Source organism: Siphateles boraxobius, unplaced genomic scaffold, assembly GCF_051911475.1.
Source record: "Siphateles boraxobius isolate OS27281-9 unplaced genomic scaffold, OSU_SipBor_1 130, whole genome shotgun sequence".
NCBI classification, from domain to species: Eukaryota; Metazoa; Chordata; class Actinopteri; order Cypriniformes; family Leuciscidae; genus Siphateles; species Siphateles boraxobius.
In genome coordinates, this window is record NW_027508734.1 from 28,943,434 (window position 1) to 28,969,558 (window position 26,125).

The 26,125-nt window shown below is 39.5% G+C and overlaps 2 protein-coding genes across 2 annotated transcripts; one reads left to right on the forward strand and one right to left on the reverse strand.

Moving 5' to 3' along the window:
- The first annotated feature begins 3,913 nt into the window (after nucleotides 1–3,913).
- Nucleotides 3,914–12,443, forward strand: mdka (midkine a). Its single transcript, XM_077229156.1, has 5 exons — nucleotides 3,914–4,051; nucleotides 9,016–9,098; nucleotides 9,286–9,453; nucleotides 9,618–9,779; nucleotides 10,579–12,443. Exons 2-5 carry the CDS (start codon nucleotides 9,017–9,019, stop codon nucleotides 10,605–10,607), a joined length of 441 nt encoding a protein of 146 aa, XP_077085271.1. The 5' UTR covers nucleotides 3,914–4,051; nucleotide 9,016; the 3' UTR covers nucleotides 10,608–12,443.
- Nucleotides 11,337–24,556, reverse strand: chrm4a (cholinergic receptor, muscarinic 4a). The gene is made up of 2 exons (XM_077229154.1): nucleotides 24,183–24,556; nucleotides 11,337–15,123 (listed from the first exon to the last, which is right to left on the reverse strand). The coding sequence occupies exons 1-2, from the start codon at nucleotides 24,235–24,237 to the stop codon at nucleotides 13,640–13,642; spliced, it is 1,539 nt and encodes a 512-aa protein (XP_077085269.1). The 5' UTR covers nucleotides 24,238–24,556; the 3' UTR covers nucleotides 11,337–13,639.
- Between the last annotated feature and the right edge of the window lie 1,569 nt (nucleotides 24,557–26,125).

Here is a 26,125-nt window from a genome sequence, read left to right on the forward strand (position 1 = left end):
TTCTGAACAGCAAGTTCATTTGTTGTTTAAAACACAAGGATATCTTAAAAGATTAGACCTTGAATGGTCTTTCGGTCCTTATCATTATGTGAAGAATCTTTTTAAAGTAAGAATTTTGTGGCTTATTCTACAGATCAGAATGAGATCTAATCCATCGGTTGAACAGAAAGACCTCTTCAGAGTAAACAATCCTTCATACACCCTGCTGTTAATTTTGTACTGTTCGCATAGAATGATAAACTGAGAAAAAAGGTACAAAAGCTGTCACTGGGACGGTAAATTTACGCAAAGAGTGCATATGCATGTGAGCTTTGTTTTGAGGAGCCTGTAGGGAATTTGTATTCTTCTGTATTGCACATGTCCACATAGATTGATGGATGTGAGGCTTCGGTGTCTGATACAGCTGTTTAATTTGAATATATTTGAATCATCCCTGGAATGTATTAGTGATATTTCCCTCCGACTCTGCTACTGAGTTTCCTTTTGTCTTGGCAGGAGTGAGTTGCCAGCTCAGAGATGAGAGGCAGGTATTAATAAGAGAAATGCAATTGCTGTCTCTGGCTTCAGGCTGTGAGAGAGGCATGAATTATCAGTCATTGAATTATCACCCTATATGAATGGAGGATCCTGGTGATGTGGAATAACCATCGATGAGAATGACCCAATGTTCAGCAAATTCTTCTGGTTGAGTAGTCACAGCTCAACTCTATTCCAGTGATTTCTTTAAGAGGAAAAATAGTAATTCAATCAAAAACTGCTGCCTGGGTACACTCTCAGAAAAAAAGGTACAAAAGCTGTCATTGGGACAGAACCCTTCAAAAGGGTTCTAATATGTATCGTACTAATATTTACACTTTTGTTAAAAATATGTACCTTTGAGTGACCAATATGCACTCTTTAAGTACAAAGGTGTACCTTTTGAAAAGGTACAGCCACAGTGACAGCTTTTGTACCTTTTTTTCTGAGAGTGTATAAATTGGAAAAAAAGAGGCATTTGTTCACCCCTATAAAAAACGGTATTGATATAAATGTAATTTCCTAAACTTATATATAACTTAGTTTTATTATTCTTATTTATGATTCTGTTAGACTTCTGATAGAGTCAATATTTTGGTAACATTTTATAACAAGGTTCAATCAGTTAACATTAGTTTAAACTAACATTTAACAAAACCTTTACAGAATTTCTTAATCTAGTTTAATGTTATTTTTTAATGAAAGTGCATAAATTAACTTTATTTAATGCATTATGAATGAACAAGAATTAAAAATGAACTAATGTATATAAATGAATCTTAACCTAAAAAAAATGCTGTAAAAAAAACATTAATTGTTAGTTCATGATAGCATTAACTATGTTAACAAATAAAACATTGCTGTAAAATATTACCAGGAGGATTCATTTATTTATTTAATAGAATCTTCACTCTTGGTAAAAAAGCTTTGGGGTTCTTTTGAATTGTGAACCGTTTAGAAGTCTGTGTGGTAGTCTTTCATTACATATTTATTCGTTTTTGCAATAAGAAAAAGAGTAACTGCATGTGTATGTGAGAGGAAGTGTAGAGTCCATTCTTCTGGTCATGCTCTGAGTGACCCCTGCCTTTAGAATATTGAAGACGTGAATACTGACTAAACTTCTGTTTTAAAAAGCACAGACTTCATCTTCAACTCTTTAACCTTTTCATGGACACCCTTTTGCCCATTTGGCAAGCTTTCCCATGAGTTCCCGTGGATCTAAAGAGACATAGAGCGGGGAGAGGAGGAGTGTTGGGGTGTTGTTGATCATTTGTGGTGGCTGTGAACTCTCTTTTATTCAAACAGTGATTGTTCCATCTGGTCCTCTGTTGTGAGACAGGTTTCACTGTGGAGAGTAGGGAGGAGGTCTTGCCTTTTCAGTTTGCTACAAAATATGTAGCCTGTATAAACCTCCCAACCCACTCTTTCTTTCTCTTTGTCCCTCACCCCACTTTGATTTCCTCCATCACCCCCATTTTCCCTGTGGTCTACTTAGTCATCTTGGAGTGAATGTGTAAAACGAACTACTTTCCCCTCAAAAGTTGATTATGTTCATTCATCAAGTATTTTCACAATGATGCCTATACTGCTTTTTTGTTAGTTCTGTTCAAATCAGCTACTAACAGATTCCTGATTTTTGTGTGTGTATATATATAGTTAAGTAAAATTCTAATTTGGGAAGCATTTAAATGCTTATATTAGTATACCTTTCCTTTCAAATATTTGTGATCAAATCAGTGAAATCTTACATTTACATGTAATGCATGATGTATATTACAGTCTCTTTTTTTAAAGCACAACCTTCAGAAGATGTGCTCTGACTGAAATACAGCTTATAGAAAAACTATAAAATAACTTCTCCCTTACATTCTGTCTTCAACAAAAGTCTTATCTGATGCTCTGCGGTCACTTTTTCAGTCGTTATGATAGAGGCCGCGTGTGTGCTGCTGTAAAAATGCTTGATTGTGCGACAAGTGTGTGTGTTTTTTTATTGAGAGTAGGTTTTATATGAACACGGTCTATGAGAATGGTTTTATTTGTGGAGTTGGCTCAGGTCATTGCATGTGTTCTGTTCTTGCCTGTCTCAGCCTGCAGAGATTGTTTATCTGACTACACCATTTGTCCTATTGAGCTGCTGTTTCCTGCCCTTAGGGGTCTACAGACACACATTCACAGACTAACAACACACCCACGTAAAATCACATAGATGGCAAAAAAATAAGAGAATCTATAGCCTCTGAAAACATTTTAATCATTTGCAGTTAAACGTTTCAGTTGCTTGCAGTATAAATGCAAACAAATACACAAAAATGTAACCGATTCAATTCGATATTTTGTTGAAGCTAGCTGTTATAAGCTGCTATGCTATTTGGAAATCAGGATATTACTATGTTCATCAATACGCAAGTATTTCACAGATTCAGACTGTGCTGTTTAATCAGAGTACGTGATCCTTTAATAGTAAAACTCTGCCAGGAAGTCCTAACTTAGCTGGAATGTTTTCAGAGTTTTTATGCATTCAATTTTACATTAGATTTTTTACATTATGATGATTTGCAAAATTGAGATGGTATTTAATCTGTTGAATCGTAGGTCCTGTTCTTAGTAGTCAGGTCTCTGCATGAATGCGCTTATAGACAGATATATTTGCCAAACTTGCAAATAGTCAGAACTGCTCAGTTCAGCATTGATCATGATGTTCTGCCATTTTTTATTTTCTGTTTTGAAGGGGAACAAACCATTCATATTTGCTTTTTTTATTTCCGCAGAATTTGGTGTGTGTGTTTTGATCATTTGATTTAGTCTTATTTAATGTCTGTCCTGGGAACTGCCAAAAGTGTTGGTGTTAGTGTTTGTGAACAGCCATCTCTGTCATCGTGGAGGGTCTTATTTTCACTTTTTCACTTTTCACTAAATTAGTGTTAAATGTAATATTTTATTATTGATGTTATTATAATTATAATTATGTAGCCTACATGTAGATTAAAATTATTATTATTGTTATTATCAGCCTATTATTGGTATTATTACAGGCTCTAATAATAGGCTAATAATAATAATTGAGAACATTTTTTGGTAACACTTTATTTTACAGTGTTCTTGTTACATATGTTACATGTAATTACCATAGTAATAACAGTAAATGATGCATAATTACATGCAACTAACTCTCAACCAAATCCTAATCCTACCCTAACCCTATAGTAAGTACATGTAGTTAATTAATATTACACTGTACTTAAATATTTAATTACACTGTAACAATGACACCTTAAAATAAAGTGTAACCCATTTTTTTTAGGTTGACTTACAGGTCTCATGGCTGTGCCCTGAGGTCTATTGACTGATGCTGACGTGAGCTCTGACGTCACTGTGGGGTTAATTTAAATAGGGTTCAGGAGAAAGAAACAAATTAAATTAGTCTGGGGGGAAACAAAGAGACGAAGAGAAGCATAAAGGCGGATGCTGGAGAAGAGTTCACACACGAAACTTCAGCAAGACCTTTCAGTGTGGAAACTTTCAACACAGAAAACAAGTGAGTTAAATCTGCACTTTTCATAGCAACAGTTGTTATGTGACCAGTACGTGGACTTTCTATTTTATTCAGCTAAACTTCTTGAAAGTTATAAAACGAAAGAAATAGTTTAGGCTACATGGATGTTTCGCCCAAGCTGTCCACAACGATAACATATTTTAACACAAACAACGTGTTTTAGAGGGTTATTTTGTAAATGTTTGAGGGCTATTACATTTTTAAAGAAGAGTGTTTAGATAGCTAAATACCCAGTATGAAATTATTTGATACTGCTCTTCATTTGGTATTAGGAGTTTTTGTTATCCATCAATAAACTAAAATATCCGCCGTTCTGAAGTGCGCGAACATAGTCTCGGTCTGTGTCGCGCGCTGTTGCATTTATTTATTGTAGGGAGGATTGCAGCACAGGATGAGTAGTAAATTAAAACCATCAGTTTAACCAAGTAGAAATGATCTATCACTATCCTACATGACCAGCCTCCTCTGTATGCTAAAATGTAAGTTGTTCGTTTCTGCGTAAAAAATATAAGGGCTTTACGGAACAAAACAATTTTGAGCTGCTAAGGCATCATTTTACATTTTGTTTTGGCTTTAACTTTTTTTTTTTTTTTTTTTTGCTATCATGTTAATGAATGACTAGTATGATGCACTTATTGTAATTTAATACTTTTACTGGAATTTATTTTTTTATTTGATTACCATAATAAATTAATGTACAAATTATTTGCCTTTATCTATAAAACACTCTGTATAAAACTGCATTTTTGGGCATCATTAGTCACCTTAGCTCTCACTCACACTAAGTGTGCCCAGTTTCTGTGTGGATAGGCAGTTCATTGTGGCTAAAAAGTATTTACACAAAACATGTTATACCCTGCTCTAACCCAAAGTGTTTCAGGTGTGTGTGTGTGTGTGTGTGTGTGTGTGTGTGTGTGTGTGTGTGTGTGTGTTAGGGGTCATTGTGCATTTAATGCTCTTGGTTTCATTCACTCCCTCTCTCCTCTTGAATGAAGTGATTAAAGTGAGCATGGTCAAAGGGTGCAGAGGAGAAAGGAAGAGGACCGCGCTCCATCTTTTCTTCTCTCGCTCTTTCAGAGAACCTTTCACCTGACCTGCATTCTGACCTGCCCCCTTTTCATTTCTCTCTTTAGACATTTTTCAGGGCCTTTTCATCCCAGAGTGGGACTTAGAAAGTGCAAAAAAAAGAGAAAAAAAAACTGGCACTTTTATTGAAGGGATTACACATTTAGAGGTATACTAAGGTATTACAGCACTTCAGCAAAGTTGTAAACATTCAACCTTTTGGTCTCTGCCCTGATTTGGTGTGAGTTTATGACAGACGGAGAGGGACTATTTGGGTCAAAACACTGTTATCAGGTCAAATAAAACATATAAAGTGAGAGAAATGTGAATAATTCTCAATGCCAAGCACAATATATTATACTTAGTATATTTACATTACAATAGAGGAGAAATGGAGTATGTTTCAGAGCGATATTACAAAGACCTCTTGCACTCCGCATTGTAGTGACATGCTTTCAAGCCGAATGTCTCAGTCTCAAGCTCTGGATATATGAGTTCATATCCTTAGGGTGGGTGTATAATGGCTGGAGCAGTGTCTCAGTCACTGATTTCTCTTTAAGGAGCAGGGATGTAGTTACATGTTTTTTTTTTTTCTTGTTTTAACTCTGAGCTCTCAGACACTTACCTAATGCTTTACAGAGCTGGTCTGCTGGCTGTGTGTGTGTGTGTGTGTGTGTGTGTGTGTGTGTGTGTGTGTGTGTGTGTGTGTGTGTGTGTGTGTGTGTGTGTGTGTGTGTGTGTGTGTGTGTGTGTGTGTGTGCGTGCGTGCGTGCGCGGACATCACACAGCTGCACACACTCATCAGAAAGAATAATGGGAGGCTCACAGTGATTTATGACTCCTAGCCTCAGACCTGTGTTTGAGTAAATCTTTTGCTGAGGTGAACTTAAACAGCTGTTTTTGGTTTGAACACTGTCTCCAGTCATGTCTCTCCTCCCCTGTGTCTGTCTGTATGTGGTTTAGATGACTGATAAAGCCAATGCTGACTTGAACTCCCTCTGCACTGTCTCTGATGACTAACGCTCAGTACCAGCTTAGCCTTAAGGGCCTGCTTTGCTTCAGACTTAATGAAAGCACCTCCACTAAATAGAGTCTTTACAAAAAAACGTAGCGCTTGTAATAGAATTTAAGAGTTGCTGAAAGGAGAGACTCCAAATGAAAATCTGTAATTGAAAAGCAGCACTGATAAGCGTGAAACTGTGCCATGTGTCTAGCTATGAGTGAAGTGGGTCAGAGCTTTGTGTTGTTTTCTCTGCTATGGAAATGAGTTTGAGGTCCAGCTGGTTGTGCTGCAAGGGACTCGCACACTTGAACGCTGGGTGCTGGGACATGCTGAAAAGATGTGAGGGGAGGAGAGAGGACCAGTGGTGGGGAGAGAAGAGAAACCATGTGTGTCCAGCGGTCCCGCATTCCTCTGCGGTTGTGATAATGGAAGCCCCATGGCGTATGATGAGTGAGAAAGGCCCTCAAAGAGTGTGTTTCTGTGAGAGGAATGGGGCTTTTAAAGGGTTTTCTACCCTCAGAGTGTATGAGATGTGTGTGTGTGTGTGTGTGTGTGTGTGTGTGTGTGTGTGTGTGTGTGTGTGTGTGTGTGTGTGTGTGTGTGTGTGTGTGTGTAGACCCAGCGGGTCAGAACAGCATCGTTAGGCAGTCTGTCCCCCCATCATACACACACACACACACACACACACACACACATGGATCACACAAAGAAGGCTGCCTGATGAGTTTTGGAGAAAGGTCAGATAAAAAAGGTGAGGTGGGGGAAATTTTGGACAGGGAGAGGGGGTGAAGACATTTTTGGGCCAGGAAAATGGGGGTTGGGGTGCTCGAGATTTGAGTTTTTCTGAGAGAGGTTAGTCACGCTCCGCTGAGCGGCTGACACTTAATTACTGTTTGGAGGGAGTTGCAGGATTTACTGGGTCAACAGAATATTTTATAAACGGCTTTAGAGAAGCATTTAGTGTCTGAGAGTGAGAGATGAGGGGGAAAAAACAGGTAGAGTATTTTTACTGCCTCTTCTTATGGTGACCTATAAAGGCCTGGTGCCTGAGTGATGCGGGACAGCGTTTGTTAGTGAGAGTCCAGAATATTAAATTCAAACACAATAGGAACAAGAGTAGCCTGGAAACATGTGATCCAGAGTGAAATGGCCATCGTGCGCGAGTGGACAGACTAACGGACGCATCGACTACAGTGAATAGAGAGTGTTGCGGTCAGGACGAGAGACTTGTTTGAATGGATGCTTAATTATCCTCAAAGACAGTACAATACCACTTTTCATCAGTCCAGCTCCTTCTGGCTGCTTTGAGGAGTCTTTTATTGCGTCTTACAGAGACCGTCCTCTCATTCAACAGGAGATCAGCTTTTGTCACCGTTAATTGCTTTTCCTGCTAACAGAACTCTGAACCAGGGATGTCGTCTTATTGACAAAAAAGTCACTCCCACACTAACAATGGTGCAGAGTTGTTAGTAAATGTATCTGTGGGAAGCTGGGCGATGTGTGAATGTGAGTTCTATAATCTGTGTGGGTCCATATGTGAGTGTATATCTCTGCGTGAGCTGCTGCTTCAGTCCTCTTGCCTTCATATCCACGGAGCGTTCCGGAAGAATGGCGTCCCGCTGCGATGATTCCATTCTCTTCAGACAATACGCTCCTACTATCTCACAGCAACCGGTCGAATCATTGCCATGGAGATCACAAGCTGAGGCTAAAGAGCGCACTCACGCAGCCAGAGTCACAAACACAAAACCCATATAAGCAGATCTGTGTACATTGGGCAAACCTCCTTTGAGATGATGCACACAAATAAATGCCCGATTGAAAAAATCTCTTTTATCAGCAAAAATATCACTTTCTCCAACTCTTTACCTGCCATTTGCAGTGTTAGTGGAAATAAACTTTGTGAGTGCTGTGGGGTCAATGTTTTTCCAGTTTTCCAATCTCAACGCTGACATGTTGAGAAGCAGAAGAGCAAAAGAGTGCAGGTTTTTTTATACAAACTTTTGGTTACACTTTATTTTACAGTGTCCTTGCTACATATGTTACATGTACTTACCGTGGTAAAAAGAGTAAATTATTCTTAATTACATGTAACTAACCCTCAACCAAAACCTAATCCTCCCCTAACCCTATTGTAAGTACATGTAGTTAATTATTATTACTCATTACTTACATATATAATTACACTGTAACAATGACACCTTAAAATAAAGTGTAACCAAACTTTTAATAATTTACATCATGTGTTCACAGCTGAGGACAGACACAAATGTCTGGACTGTGAGTTTCTGGAGCTGGAAACCAGCTGAAAAGAAAGGACACTTTCAAACACACTCTCTTCCTCTTGAGTCTGAATGGATGTTAGTCAGGGCTGAATGTTTATGTTTGATGATTCACAGCAACAAGCTAGTACAGTGGCGGTGCCTTCGGTGCCAAGAACGTCATTATCATAATTCCAAGAAAATCACTCTGTATTCTCCCATTTCACTAGCTCTTACATTATACTCCTGTGTGATGTGTTTGTGGGTGTCGGGAGAAATGTAAGCGCTGTTGTTACATTATAATCTAGTGGCAGTGATAGCAGAGAATCATAGTCCTTCACCACTATGACCTTTTGTGTTTGTGACATTTTAATACCAGTCTGTTGAATTCAGTCAGTGAAGCTCTAATTAATCATTCTGAATGATCATCCTTATCAGCTTCATCCATTTATATCTAATTTGGAATTTGAAACATTAAAAGGGCAAATTAAGGTCTCAGAATAGATGCCTTGATTACTGTCCTGTCCTTTGATAACAGCACTTATGACAGAAATTGTTCATTTCCTGAAAACTGTAATTTTTTTATCTGCAGCAGCTGATTAATCTGTGTTTTTCAGAATGCGTGGCCTGTTTTCCACCCTCATCCTGGTGCTGGTGGCCTTAATGATCGTGACTACAGAGGCTGGGAAAAACAAGAAAGGTATCAAATATGGAAGAGACCATCTCTTCCCTTTCTTCTTTTTTTCCATTAGTTCAGCTCTCATGCAGAATTACACTTTGTGATCTGTCACTTTGAACCTTGGACAATAGTTTGTGTGATACTCACCCGAATGGAAGGTCAAGGTAATCACATGAAGTAACTGTGGTGCTTATGTGTCATGTGATAGAGAAGAATAAGGGAGGTAAGGGTGGTGCGGACTGTGCGGAGTGGCGCTTTGGCAGCTGTGTGGCCAATAACGGGGACTGTGGACAAGGCGTGAGGGAGGGTACCTGCGAGGAGCAGACCAAAAAAATCAAATGCCGAGTTCCCTGCAACTGGAAGAAAGAGTTTGGAGGTCAGTGAATCTGTGGTAAATCAGCTGAAATTTGCCTACCTTGATTTCTCTTATAGAATAAAATTGATGGCTAAACATAATTAGTGTTTTTCATGCTGCTATGTATTTCTGTTTGTTCTGTGCATTTCATATTATCTTACTTCATTGGTACTTATTTCATGCAGCTGACTGCAAGTATAAGTTTGGTAACTGGGGCGAGTGTGACGCTGGGACGGGTTCAAAGAGCCGCACCGGCACTCTACAAAAGGCTCTCTTCAACGTCGACTGTCAGCAAACCATCTCTGTGTCCAAAACCTGCGCCACCAAGGTCAAAAACAAACCCAAAGGTACATCCTCAACACCAAACCCAAAACTGACAGCCAATGAGCATGTTCCTGATTTTGCCCAGTTAGACGCATTCATGGGTCAACATATTTTGTTGATCCTAGAGCAACATTCCTAGGATTAGGACTTAATCCTAACCATATCCCCAACCATGTCCCTAAACCTAACCCACCCATAAGTTATTCCTAAAATCAGAGGGAAATGATAGGTGAATAACACCTAACCCTTGTTGTTAGACTAAACTTGACATAAACTGTAAACCTGTCCATCAAATCTGATTGGTTGATTTGAATGTTGTTTCAGGATCAACAAAGATGTTGGTCCAGGAACATGTTGCACTTGGTGAAATCAGGCTCTGCATTCAAGGACAAAACTGTTATGTTAAAATCAAATGTTAGTGTTAAAAAAATCATAAAAAAGAGCTTCCTCAAACACACACGACTCAACAGGTGTTATGTTGCAACCGGTTTGGTTTGGCTGAATGGAGTCAGTAAGGCATGTAATCTGCTCTGGTTGTGTAATCTTGGCCTGTTGGCTGTGGTGGGTGTCTTGAGTGGGATTCTGAAATCAATAATGAACCTCTGCTCATACATAAGAGGCAGATGTGTAAGTCAGTCCTTTTAAAGCATGCGTTTGTGGTTAATGTGCTTATCTGGATGTGGATTCAAGCAATAATACTGTAGCATTATTTTTATAAGAGCATCTGCATTTCCTAACCAGCATGAGACGGGGAGGCGTCGTCAAAGGTTCAGGTTTCCTGCTGGATCTGAATAATGAGATTTTGTGTCGATCTCTCCACAGGAAAGAAAAACAAGGGGAAAGGCAACTAAAGGGAGAAAGAGATCCAGAGGAGCAGTAAACATCACGTGATCATCCGTCATCCAAACACGGCCTTTTATATCTCCACTCAGTGTTCTTCAGCTTGAGCGGGACTCGCTCTAGCCACAAACGTATAGCCACAAACGTATAGCTTTATAAGACTATGACTGAGTAACATCCCTCCAGCACATCTCTCTCTCTCTCTCCCTCTCATTTGCTAAAGGACAACAATCAGTAGAATCAAATCAATCGAACACAAACACTATTTTATTACTGTTTTACTTAAAATTTGGTTTTGTAAAATTGTGTAATTTACAGGATTGTATTACTAGTGGGGTATATAAGTAGTGTTTTGATGTCACCCTTCTCTTTTTTGTATCATAGAATATAAAACTGAGGAGTGTTGTTTGAAATAAATGATTTTTTTTCTTTTTCTATAAGAGGTGTAGTTTGTGTAAAAGTGAAAATAGCCCAATACTGTTACTTTTGACTTGACTGTTACTAACAGATTTAAGGGTGACAGAGGGTTTTTAAGTCCCCTCTTGTGCAAACCTATTTTATAAGCATTTTAAGAAAGACAGTGAAGTTTTGTTACAGAGCTTTGTGTGTTATATGTTGTGTTAACTAAAGGTAAATTAGTGATGACCGTTCATTATTAAAGACACTTGAGCCCTCCAAATTTTATGCAAACCCATATGTGTGTTCGTGGACATGTAAAGAACAAGCCTTTTCTCCTCCTGGTCAGTGCGCTTGAGATCTTTATTAAGCTTTATGCAATATAAAAAGAACCACACTCTTATGTACACTGGCTCTTTAAGGGCAGTGGTAGATATTAGATAAGTCCATAATTACGGAATTATGGAATGTTCATTCCATCAGCTTCACTGGGGTAATGATCATTAACTTTGCCCTTCAGCTGGTACGCTTATACGAGGGATTTCTACATCAATCCTTATACAATTTACATTTGAACATTTGAAGTGAAAATTTAAAAGACCAGAGGAAAGAGCATTTTTGGGCAAAGTCATTTTTCTGTATTGGTCATCTAACAGATGCTAATGATAGATTTGCTATTTTCAGATTTGCAGAAGGACAATATTCAGATTGTATGATTGAATTTCTTTAGTACAGTTGATGGTTCAGAACTCTCTGAGATAACTCTATTCCAGTGTGACACTTTCTTAGTTTGCATCAGAGTTGGGGAGACTTTTTAGAATGTCTACTTCAACATAGTCCATGTATCAGATGACCAAAGCAATTTGCAAGTTTTAACATTCATAAAAAAAAGGAAATCTGCTTTTAGCTCAGTTGCAATGACATGATAGTCATTTAGTCTGTCTTTACCGCTCATTAAAACGAGATTCAGAGCTGGTTTGGATATTCAAACGCTATGAATGGAAATTTGATTATGAGGTAGAAAACATGAAACCAAACTCAAGACGTTAGAGAGGCAAGTCTCTGCATCTTAAAATGATGCTAATGAATGAATAATCTCTCCTCCTGACCAGGTCTAAAAGCAGACCGGAGTGCCACGATCTCTTTGGTTTAATGCTTTAAAGTCTGTAATTGCTGAAACTGGCAGCCTGTAAATAATGTAACATCATGAGCCCTAAAACAACCAACACATTTCTCCCTCTGTGCCAATTCTGACCACATGTTCTCAAACACAAAACAGTTGGAGATCATTCCTTCAGGTTTACATGCTGTAGTTTCATCAATTACAAACCTTGTATTTAAATTCAAACTTGTAAAACAATATTGCACCATGAGAAAACATTATGAAGTGGATATGTGCTAAATCAACATGTTTTACAGGGGGAAATAAAAGCAATTTTCCATTTCTCAAATTTACGGACACTCCTTTGTGCCCTGTTTTAAATAAATGCTTGAAATTGAACATCTTAAAAACAGATTAAATAAATTAGTCATCTCTTATTTTTTTCAAGTATATCACAAATTATAAATGGTTTCAACAGTTCTGCATACAGACAACAATACATTTAATATTTAATCTGTAAAATTACATGAAGATCACCAACTAAATACAATAGGAACACAAACATCCAGACATCAAATGCAGGGAAGAAATAATACTTTCAAGAGCATATATTCATCATATCTAAACATATTTACAGACCTCTGTAAGATCAAACCCTTACAGTGACATTTCTCAGCTCAGTATAGAGTGTCTCATCCCATTTGAAGTCTATAATGCCTATCCCAATCCATTGAGGAGATCCTTTTGAATTCTGACCTATACCAGAACCTCAAGAGGATCACACTAAGAGGATAATGATGACTAACTTCTCCCAGGCTGAACCACATGTCCTGAATTTGCCGCTATGAATGTAATGAACTACACAGCTGTTGTGGACAGCAAAAGACTTCCTTAATTTGGAAAGTGGACTGTGCAGGTAGGCAATAGGAAATTGAACCTCACTCTGGAGCATCATGCTTTCAGAGATAGTCAAACATGAAGCTTTTCCATATGCTATTTGTCTTAGGCTGTGATCCTCTGTCTGATGTTTTCAGAGAATCTGCACAGAAGTCTACTAACCAAAAGGACTTGATTGATACCATTTACGCTGTACTGGGAATATAAATGAATGATTCAAATAAATAAATATAATGAATCAATAAATTCCCCTAATTCACATCAATTCAATTCAAGTCTCTTCTGGATTATATTTGCTGGGATTCTCTCTCCTCACTGTTGGAAATAATGAGCCGTCTAATATAATGTCATTCGGAGCCTGATCTTCATGTAACTGTAGTGCAGAGTTCAGTGGTCTTGGCAGTGCAGCAAAAAGTCTTGATTTCTTCAGTGATTCAGTCTATTGTCCATCGCTCCATCATCTTCTTGTAAACACTGATTCCTTAATATATTACGTTTTGGTTATAATGCACTATTTAGCATTATGGGACTATGATGCCTCTCAATGTACTGTGCAATACCTTCCGAAGCTTCAAGTTATGGGGTCAGAAGAGCCAGGACAGCCTTTATACTCTCCATATCACACCCTCCATCTCTGCTTTCCTCAGTTCATCTGGTGCCGATGTTCTTATACTGGCACATGAGCAGGTTTTTGAAGGTCTTTTTGAAGGTGGCGTTACAGAGTGCATAGCAAGCGGGGTTGATGGTGCTGTTGACGTAGCAGAGCCAGTAGCCAATGGCCCAGACTGTGTCTGGAACGCACGACTGGCAGAACGTGCTGATTAAGACCATCACGTTGTATGGCGTCCACGTGATGATGAAGGCCAGCAGGATGGCAAAGATTGTTTTTGTCACTTTCTTCTCTCGTGCCGCCATCTGCCTTTTCCTCTTCACCTGGCTGCGGGCGATGCTGGCAAACTTGCGCGCCACCGTGCGGGGACGGTTGACGGGGATGGAGCGCCTCTCGCCGGTACTGTTCGGTGGGACGATCTCGATGGCTGTGATGCACTCGTCTCCTGCCTGTTTGGTGACTATCTTGATCTTGGACCATTTGGATTGAGGGTTGATTTTAGGCGCGGCTGTTGGTGCGGGTGTCAGACCGGCCTCTGAAGTCACCTCACTGTTTGTTCGCTCTTTGGGCTCTTTAGGCGCTATGCTGACCGTGCTGGAGTCGTTTGAGCTCTCCTTCTCCGGCTGCACGCACGAGTCAGCTTTAGCCGATACCACAGACTCGTCTAGTTTGCCGTTCTTCACAGTGTCTACTGTAGAACAGGTATCCAGGCTGGGCTTAGGAGTGGACTGGTTGTTGTTGTCCTGCTTCAAGATGTGACTCTTGAGCAGGCCGCTAGACTTCTGGCCTTTCTTCTCTTTCTTAGCCTCGGGCTTTTGCTTGGACACACGGCTGCGGCTGGCCAGAGAGATGTGCACATAAAGCACCGTCATGATGACCACCGGCAGGTAGAACGCAGCAATGGCCGTGCCGAACGTGACCGCGGGGTTGGAAAGGAACTGGATATAACATTCGCCAGGCTCTACGGTCCGTTCTCCGACGATGAACTGCCAGAAGAGAATAGCGGGAGCCCACAGGATGAAAGACATGATCCAGGCGGTGGCAATCATGAGGCCAGCCATCTTGGTGGTTCTGCGTGTAGGATAACTCAACGGTTTGGTCACACAGAAGTATCGGTCAAAGCTGATGATTAGCAGGTTCATGACAGAAGCGTTGCTGACCACATAATCCAGCGCGAGCCACAGGTCACACACGACTGGGCCAAGCGGCCAGTAGCCCCTGATGATGTAGACGGTGTAAAGGTTCATGGAGAACACACCGATGATGAGATCTGCACAGGCCAGGCTGAAAAGGAAGTAGTTGTTGACGGTCTGTAGGTGTCGATTAACCTTGATTGAGAGCATGACGAGGATGTTGCCCACAACGGTGACAAAACTGAGGGATCCAGTAACCAGTGCGATGAAGACCATCTCCACCGCCTTGTACGGGCTCTCGCCGCCCGCCTCAACCGCTGCACACGAGCCATTAGCGCTGCCGCTGTCACAACTGAAGTTGGCATCACTGGACACGTTGCTCAATGAGCCTGAAATACACACACAACACAGATACAATGCTATAAATAACAAAAATGCTGATATCAAAATAGATGCAATCATTGAAAATAATCCCAGGCTGATATACATACTGGCAGAGTGATTGCATATAGGGAAACAGAATGACATTCATTAAATATTACTGCAGCGCATTCATTTCCATAATGAAATATAACTATGCTTTTTGTATTAAAAGCAAGGTAGAATGTGACCCAGCTGACAAGGACTAATTCAACAATTCCCAAAAAACACTTAGAGCTGTAACAGTAATGATGAAACATAAAGCCCTATACACCCTAAGCTCTATACAATTTTTTTTTTTTTTTTTTTTTTGCAGGGCATGCAGTTTTGCAGAATTGTGAAGTCTGGATTCATGTAACATAAATTCAAACATTTCCTCTATATCTTGAACAGTATAATTACAGAGTATAATTATCTATTATCTGACCCACTGGCACTAACCAATGAAGGCACTGGTCATTAGGGTACAAAACAAAACAATGTACTGTTATATATCCTATTTGTTAGCATATATAACTGTTACCAACTATGCAAAATTAGTTTTTGTTTTGTTCAGTGTTATAATTAAATACAAACCAGCATCATTCATTATGGAATATTTTACAATAAAGTTCAATTTATTAATATTTATTTATTAGTAACATGAAATAATGTGTGATACTTCTGCTGCAATTATCTTAATGTTCATTTCTACATATACTAATTCACAATATTTCACATTGTGTAACTAATGCATTATGAACAAATATGGATTAACAATTAATAAAAGTATATTTATACATTACCATTTACCTAGATTAATAAATGTTGTAGAAATTGTTGTTCATTGTTAATTCCTGATACCTAACGCATCAACTAAGCTAACTGAACCTTTAATAATTATTGAGACAGTGTGAGAACGTTCAGGCATTGGGATGAGCAGTCTCAGGTGAAGAGAAGATTAATTAAATCCTCATGATTAATAACACGTTCATGTTTCATTCAGATACACAAACTTGACTCCTTACAACATTATCCAATCAAAGAAGACAAAGCTGCCCTGTCGGTAAACTCACATGACCCCTGGGCTTCCTAATGATCTGAGCTGCTCGGAAACAATTAAATACAATTAGCAGACAGGGAACCCTGAGAACCTCAGTGCTCCTCAAAAAAAATCCACTCAACCCTTTGATGAAGGATTTCCATACACCCATTTACTATATGAACAATTTTCATAAAATTAATGTTTACATTGCTTCCTTTATCAGAGATTTTCAAGTAAGGATCTTGGTATATGAAAAATTGAGGGGTTTGGCATGCCATTTGTGAATGTGGGCTGCATTTCTAGAGATTTCGTCATGATGCATGCTGCATGCTAAACTTTACAAGAGACAGCGCAAGGCACAATGCACTACCATAGAAAAAGGTGAGAAAAAATGTACAAAAAAAACCCCCTTTTTGATGCATAAATGTGAGAAGCTTTTTGTTTCAGGTCATGAATTATCCATAACCTTCTTCATGTGTACTTCTGGGAAGCTGTTGTCATACTGATAAAGTATTAATCCAATGGACAATTAAAAACCTATTTGAAGCAGCTCAAGGCAGGCGTTTCCTAAATGCATAAAATGCACTAAAGAACGAACGCAAATATCTTTAAGCATTTTAAAGACACTTCATTATTGTCCATTTTAATTCCTAGAAGAGTTGTTTCTGTCATATCTTTTGAAGGTTGCCATCTTCTGGATAACCAGTGAAATTACAACCTATCACTATGAATAAACACGGCAAAAGACTTGCTATGAATGCTGTTGCCTGCCAAATTATTCATTTTTTATGCTTTAAACTGCTCTTGATGAATAAAGATATAACAAATCTTTATATCTATTAAATCTGAAATCAGTTTCCCACCAGAGGAAGGACCCCGACCCAGACCCTCTCTTTATCTTTATTCTCTCTTAAAACCACCTGACTGATCATCAGCGGGCATCAAAGCACTGCCACACTCCGGACGGTTAGACACCACATATCCTATTCCTTTTGAAAGCTTTTGACAAACAGACACACATTCTCTCCTCCTCTCTCATGCCAACACTGATCACACTTCTTAAGGTCTTTGGCTATTGGTACTTGGAAAGCAATTAGAAAGTTGATATAGTCTGGGTCTTGCTCTATATTTTCCCCCTCGAGTGCAGGTGATTCAGTGTGGGGAGAGGATTCTTTACCCCTTATCAAATATGAATCAGCAATCACTCAACTGTGGATTCGAGCAGAGCGGAAAGATAAGCGCCAAGCCTCATTAAATATGAATAAAAAATATTCATCTGATATCACCGTGGGAGAAAGCTCTCCAGGACTGTTTTACCAGCTTTCTTGTACAATTTGTACACAAACAGCAACCCCTATCACCCCAAACTCTTCCCCTGAAGCAGAACAGCTGAAGCTTGTCTATGTGAAGCTTGTCATGGTGCCAGAGCCAGACAAGGTTAGTATACTTTGCTGTATATATTAAAAAAAAATAAAAAATTACTTTCTGCTTTATTTGTATTTCAGCTTATTTGAGGGATTTCTTGTTTAGTTGATTTAGTTTTTACTGTCATTTTAGTATTAAGAGGGAGCTCAAGTTGCTAACTGGTATCATTTAAAAATGTTATAAATCTCTGCACACTCAAGTGTTCTTTTATCTAGCTGCATTTTCCTGTGTAATGCAGATGTGCTGCAAAGGTTTCAAGTTTTATTTACATTTACATTTATTCATTTAGTTTTATAATATACATGATTTGAAACCTGTAATTAAAATGAATTAGTTGCCTGTTAACAGTAAATATTTCATTGAACAAAAATGTATCCGTTTAGATTTCATTGTAGTTTTGTTAAAGATAATAATACTGTACCTCATCTGTCCTGCTGTCAGTCCAGTACGTGTGCAGACAGAAGCAATTTCTCTTGTCACAATGTGACAAGTAAAAAAGCAGAGCCTCATCTAACCACACACACACACACACACACACACTCAACACTTGCACATTCATTCCCTGCTGCACACATCACACATCACACAACGAGCATCGCAGAACCAAAGGCAAGGTTTGTGGATCACTCATATACAGAAGTCCCGCACATATGGCTAGTTGAAAAGCTCCACCACACCACTGTAAGATTGCTTTGGTTGGAATCTTGGCTGTTCTGCTTCCTCTGATCTGATCATTTTTATCATTAAAAATCTCACAGCTGGAATCAGAACAGAATAATAACCGAATAAACAGAATAAGAAACAGAACAGAAAGCCTAGCATTGAAAATTAAATCTGTTTACACAAACAGTCTGAGACAGAGTGCATGTATAATGAGACATGCAATGTCAGGAAAAATCACTCTCTATGATGGCTTTTTTTTTCATGTACTGTATGCTTTACATTCAATAATATTCACTTCTTTCTTTAGGTCTGAGTAAGGCCCAAACCCACACTCCCCACTCGTTTAGACTTTCGAAAATACTGGCCCCTTCAACGGCTGCAGTGAAACGTCACCTGAAAGAGCCGTCGTTGTGTTTGTTTGTTTGTTTGTTTGCTTTGTTTGAGGGTTATCCCCACTTCTGAAGGTTAATATTCAGAGAGTCAAAGCTCTTTGAGGATGGAGTGACATTTGTGTGCTGAGAGGTTGTCTGAGCTTTGAACCAGCACAATACCGGCGCTGGCTCTCATGTCAGGAGATAAAAACAGTCTGGAACATTTCAACATGCTGACAAACATCTCAGCAAAGCCTGCGCTAAACATTAGATTCCTGACTTTACCAGAGGATTTTGTGCTGTTGACTGTGAGCGCTGCTTTGCAGCTTCATTGAAATTGATGGCGAGCAAAGCCACCACCCTCTTCCTCCGAACCGCAGCTGATTCTATCTGGGCCGGGTTTTTTGCAGTTTGTATCCGATGAGCGGATCTTAATTTCCATAATAAGACAGGTGTACGCCATCACATTTGAGCCACTGAAACTCAAACGTACACATCCTGGAATAAAATATGAGGAGCTGTGAAAGCTTATTCATCGATTCAACCAGATATTTGATTCATTCTGCTCCTAAAAAGGATCAACAACAAATGTACAGTAAACCACACCGACCTCTCACAGTTTAACATAATCTATCAAATGATTTATTACCATAAATGCATGATGGAGCCTCAAAATGGCTAAACAATTATCACATGCAAATTAAGCAAGGGTGAGTGGCATCTATTTTAGTGATAGGATCTGGTTGTGAAGTTCTCCCACAGCTGTGGATGTGGAGCTGGCAGGATGCAGAAGCAGAGAGGGTGATCTGTGCTCAGCCTGCAGCAGTGAGATATGAGGTGTCTGATCTCAGCTGGCTCTCAGCAGCGCAGCAGCTCCGTGCCTGATCACAACCGCGTGCCAATGTATTCCTCTGCCCCATTCTGTGTTCCTGAGCTCAGTGTCCTAAGCGAGTTGATACAGGACCTGCTCGACAGAGCTTTGAAAAACAATACCAGTCTAACCGTTACCAAGAGGGCGATAATCTGTGACTACACAATGACCCCAGCAGTGATACGTCAGTGATGTGTTAGAACGTTATAAATAGTGCTCATTTCTAACTGAACTTATATAATCATAATAATTCATCTACCCTCACCTCTACTCATCTCTCTCTCCGGACACATTCCGCACATTAACTAATTATTGATGACCCTTATATCTCCCTCTCTAAGCACACTTGCTCTGTTTTACTTTTCTTTTTCTTTTTTTTGTTGCTCAAGTCAGTTATCCAGTACATGAGCTTATGGTGATATAATTTCTTAAACACTATAATTATAAACTGACATATGCATCATTACATGGCATATCATTCCCTATTACTGTATATTGTAATTTATAAATAGTCACTGTTTGTAACATTGCATATACAATTATTTTTAATGTTCTCTTTTATAATACATACTAAACGAGAGTACATAAAAAAAATATTTTTAATGTTCTTTTTTAATGAATTATTATAAAGAGAAATAAAGAGAGAAAGAAACAAAATATAAATCACCTGTCACAAGTTATAGTAATGTTTGTGTCAGTATATTCAAAAAAACTGTTATTGTTCATTGGAGACTTTTCTGCACTGATACCAGATTATTTTGGTTGTTTGGCTGCATGTACAGTGATGCGGTGACATCTTGTCAAAAATACAGTGAAAGACGTTTCCAGAGTCTCCAAAGCGAGTCACAAACCGAGACTTTTATATAAGCTGTCATTCTCTCGGCTGTGTGTCTCCTGTGCTAAGCACTGGGATGCAGAAAACAGCAGCTGTTGCTCGAACACTTCCCTGCTTCACACACACTGCCACAGACTTTCATAAAAGCTAAACACTTGTATTTTTACATTTAATTGAATGACAAAGAATAGGAAAGGAGTCAACTGAGCTGCAGAGGATTTGACTATGGATGTAGTCACACACGCTTGTCTGCACAAACAAATGCATGCACACCAACAAACACATGGATGCTGCTCATTTAGTGACTCTTTTGGGACTAAAAGCAGAAAGCCTCCAGTTACCAGCTGGCAGCTCGAAACATAAAGCCATCTGCTACCAAATATACTTTCCCCCACCAGTACAACTCTGAACAAAAAAAAACAAAACACATTTGAATACCAGTTAATTAACATAAATATCTATAACAATGTGTCAGCATACAAATAACAAATTGAAAGGTTCCATTGAACCACTTTCTAATTAGTGTTTTAGTGTCTTTTCCAAATGTCTTCGACAATCAAAAGTTCGAGTTTGTTAAGGCAACCAGGACACACAGGCAAATACACAGACGGCACACAGGCCTCTGCAGATTCGGACAGACATCACAGTGGGAGTGTGTGTGGGCTGCATTGTGGTCTGTTCATCAGACTCCTCCTTTGATTCTGATATGTGCTTGTTATAAGATCCCCCATACTGTCCACTGGCAAACTAATGACTCTCTCGTTCTCTCTCCCACACACAATTCTAATTCTCTGCTAATTCTCTGAATATTGGATCGAAATCAGGCACATTCCCCCGCTGTGCTACAGTTTAGCAGCATTGATTAAGCTGATCAGCAGACAGACGAGCGTCTGTGTGACAAGTGACGCAGCATCCTTACATCAGTCATAGGATTGAGCACACATTTTAAAGGGGGGGGTTACACAACTAGAGAAATATTCTAGATGTTTCTGATTGGCAGATAGTCCAAGAGAGATGGTGATGTGGGTGATGGTTCCCTTATAACTGTGCCATTGTGAGCGCCATGGAAAGAACATTTGTAATTGTTGACACACACCGACTCACAACTCACGCAGTTATCAGCATTATTCTATCCGGTGAGTAAAAACAAAATAGTCAGTGTCGGACTACTTCCAGTGGCATTAGGTGGGATTCATCATATTGATAAATGCAAATTTCAGCTTTGCTTTTCTCCCATTAAACCCCATTGATACTACAATTTGAGTCAATTCCTATGGAAATTAAGGCAAATGACATACCATGATCCCAGCCGGTCCCCAAACATACAATAATCAAATTTAAGACGATGAATTTGAATGGATTATTCAACCAAATATAATGTTTCATAAGATATGATTGGTCCAAACCCTTGTTGTAACGATCTACCATTCAAATAATTACTAAATAAAATCTTATTATTGTCAGTTCTGATGTGATCTTTCTTGGAGGATCTCTCAAAACAATTAGGTGCACCGCTGACAATAGAGGGCGCCATTTGGGATCAGAATGTCCCATGAGAGGCTGTCCATCATGCTACAATGCTGAAGGCTATCCGCTCAAGTCTCCTGCACAGTAATGATATATTATACTGACAACCAAAATGTGCTACCTCTGATTAAATATTTAGTCTAAAGCTGTCAGAGGTGATTGCAATTGTTGGGGACCAGTGGCAGAATGCTCAGGGCTTGGTTTAAAGCTAAAAGCCAATCCTGCTGCTTCAGCTGTTATAGCTCTTCTCTCTCCCTGTTGAGAAGCCACAGAGAACTGGCTGTGTCTCCAGGCATTTCATTCTTTTCTCAGTGTTTGTGTGTGAGTGCGTGTAACAGGGTGAAACAGCAACATAGCGACACACTTTCCTCTGTGAAACTGGGTTAACACCCAGCCAGAGACAAAGAGAGCACAAGGAAGGATGGGGAAGAGTGAGAAAACCCGACACAGAGAGAGAGAGAGAGAGAGAGAGAGAGAGAGAGAGAGAGAGAGAGAGAGAGAGAGTGTGAGAGAGAGAGAGAGAGAGAGAGAGAGAGAGAGAGAGAGAGAGAGAGACAGACAGAGATGAGACTTTCACTCTAGGGGATTCTTCTAGTACTTTACCAGTTCACACAGTGAGAATCATGGTCACAGAATAAAAAAGGCGCCATCATGCGCATTAGTCTGATGTGATTGAGTAGGTCAGAGATAACGGAACTGAGAGATTTGTATTCTTTTTAAATGCTCTCCGAGTGAACTGTGACTTTTGGTTTCTTTCCCCCATGTTTCAGCACCCCCAAATGTCTGTATGTTTTCTGTTTTATTGTCAGATTGGACAGGGTAGTCTGTGCAAGTATCTGAGGGGGATTGTGTGCCTGTTCTGTGGTGATATGCACTCTGCTTCTAATGAGCTTAAAACGCAACATTTTAAGAACTGGATCCAATTTAGTTTTTAGATAAAATATGCATGTGCATTATGTGCTGCATATATGGGCATATGCATATTCTTTGAGAGAAAGGAATAACAGATATTTGCCATAGAGAGCAGGCTTTACCCACATCCCCCCTTCCCCCACTCCCCCACTCCCACCCCCATCTATTTCATCAATTTCATTTATTTATAATCCATACTTTTCAACAGAACAGGTGGAACAGACATAAAGTCATTGCTTGTTCAAATATACATTATGTATATTGATGAACAGATAGAGACAATTTTCCGTATTAATAATCCGTATTAATGATCCGTATTAATAATAAGATAATCCGTATTAACCATTGAAGCACAAGTTACAGAAAGAGACCACAGGGGCTTGGAAATCAGGTCCTGACAGCCCAGTTAACAGAGTGGCGATAAGAGTGAAGAGAAACCAATGGTGAATTGGGCAGAAACGACTTTCTGCCTAAAAACTACACTAATCTATATGTAAACATCAAGACTAATCTAATCTAAACGTCAATCAGTCCTTGGCAAACCCACCATCAGCCAATGCCTCAGGACATTCACCACTCAATCACTCATAAGTCACACACACACTGCACACTCACATAAATTGTTGTTTAAGGTGGTTGATCTTTGAATTCATTTTCTCACCGCAAAAGCATTACAGTACATACACAGAAACATAAATGGAACAAATTTCTGGAACAAACATTCACATAGGATATCATACAGTTTTAGTTTGGAGCATGTTAAAGCCAAAGCTGTTTTAGTTAAGACTTTTAATAACACAAAATACATTATATAATTGAACCTCTGCATCTAGAATTAACAAAAGCATTATATAATGAATGCAATCAGAGACCTGTCCATGTTCCTTCAAACCGCCCCACTTCATATTCTGTTTAAACATACAACTTGAGTAAAATATTTTAAATGGAACTGTAATAATTTGATTACATATGTTTCTCGAGATGAAAGAACGTTGATTTAAATGTTTTATTTTACCAAATGTTAACTTTAAAGTGCATACTTGGGAATGGGATAAACAGGTTAAGCCATTTTGCTGGTGTCTTTAATTACCATTAATGCTTCTTTCATATGCTTGTTTAGCTCATTCTGAAAGGGCGAAAAGGGATCTACAAAATGATATAGCCTACAAAGACAATAACACTTGGAACATATTCATCGTGGAAAACATTACAGGACAATTTGAGTTTTTGTTGGGAGTAACACCATACCGTCACGAATACGATTCTTTGGACATGGTCTCACTATATGTAGGCTACTCACACAATGAACACATACATCGCAATTCTCTGTTGTGACATAAGGAACTCTTTCTTTTCTAACTCTTTCGTGTCATACTTGTGTGCCTTCACTCGCAACTCACCGTTGAAGTTCCAGGGCGCGAGTCCCTCTGCTCCAGTGCTGTTAGTTACATTCATGTTGCATGATTTTAAAAATGCTCAGCCAGCCAGAAGAAAAAAATAGTAAAAGAATCCACACTTCCTCTTTCACTCCGTCAAGTTTTTCCTCAAGATTATTAGAAGGGTTGTCCTCATGTTGCGCGGGATGACTTTGTTTGTCACATCATGCGTTCTTGACGCGCGCGGCTCTTGCCAGAGGGAAGAAGCTCATTATGACTCTGACCATTGTGACTGGCGGCTCACCTAAACACACCTCGGGCGCGTGGTTTTCTCTAAATCTACTCGGTTTACAATCCGCCAGATGTGGCTCCCATCTGCGCGAGCGGCTCTGATCTCTTTCCAGGAGTTTAACGCGCGCGACTGAGGCAGCGGACTTTCAATGATGTCATCTACCTCCAGCCAATCACCTGAGAGTCCGCATGTTCCACTGAATCAACCTATAGCTTGTACTGTCGTGCTTTCAGCCCAGCACTGTCTGTTATAACAAAGTCTGAACCATCCTTCCTAATAAATGCATTTACTAATAATCGTATTACTGTTGTCAGATAGACCTCATTGGTGAATCAACTACAGGCTAAAACAACGTGTGAATGATGGGTTTAACTAGTCACGTCTTGAACACTTTGGGTCAAAAAAAAAGGTTGAAGGGTATTTTTGAGATGTAAGCTATGTTGAACCATGTAACCTGGGGTTTCTCAAGAAGAGGGCGGAACACTAGCAAAACATAAATAAATATTAGACTACAAATATATCACAAAAACCTTTTTAGTTAACTTACAAGCCAGTAAAATAGTTCACAAACAATTTGAAATATACCATTTGGTGTTGCTCAACACGCACCTCGACAGATTGCGACCCGAAAATTCCCAATTAAAATTCTCAAAAACGTCGAACCAATGAGAGCCAGTGTAGTCTATAATTTGCACACTAGGTAAAACCATATAACTTCTATAGGAGTGGGAGAGTGTCCGACTCTTAACCTTAGAGCTACGTTTCTTTAAAAAAATTAAAAAATAAAAAGCAACGGACCTGACCATATGTAGGCCTACATGTATTTCACAAATTACAGTTCTTTTCTGCGACGTAAAATAAAGTAGTTGTAGGCTATGCCACTGATCAAACGTCATTTCACTGGGGAGGGAAATCTGAGCAGTCGGAATCCCACATCATCTGAGGACAGTGGTCATATACTCAAGATATGCACGCGGTTAAGGGAAGGCTAAGCTTTCCCCAGCCAGCCGTACACAGCTCCGCCTACGTTTCTTGGGTCTGTTCATCGGTGTAATTGCTTATGATGAGTTTGGCTCTCAACATATAGGATGCTCTTCAGCGCAGTACAAAGGTTCAGCACCAACGCTCGTGGACAGCGCTCAACAGCCCGAGCATTTAGCCCTCTTCCAAAAATATCACGTTATTAAGCTGGGAATAAAAAAAACAGGCTTTAAAGTGTCATGTTTTCCCAAAACAACGGCAAAGTTGCTATAGATAAATAAACCATTCGATATAGAGCGAAAGTAGAGGGGAAGGAATGGGATGTTTTCTTCCCTTTAAGAACTATCCTCCTCCAGAGATTTCGAAAACAGCTGAATGGTTGCTGTCTGTCGCTAGTGCGTGAACTGGCACCAGAGCAATGCATGACAAACGCACGCGCTCAAAGCCGCCGGGGCTGTGTGTTCTGTGATAGTGTGTAAGTGTGTGTATAGTAAAAAGGCAGAAAGAAAGAAAAAAAATTATCTCACGGAAAGGGTGATTGGGAGATACGAGCATTTGGGAGCTTGTATAAGGCTTTGACAGTTAAACATCAAGACATCCCTTCCTCGACCCAACCAGCCCTTCTCGGCAGATTCGGAAGGCTTGCACCCAGACTCAAAGATTAATCTGGCAGCTGTCTCACAGCAGACAAAAA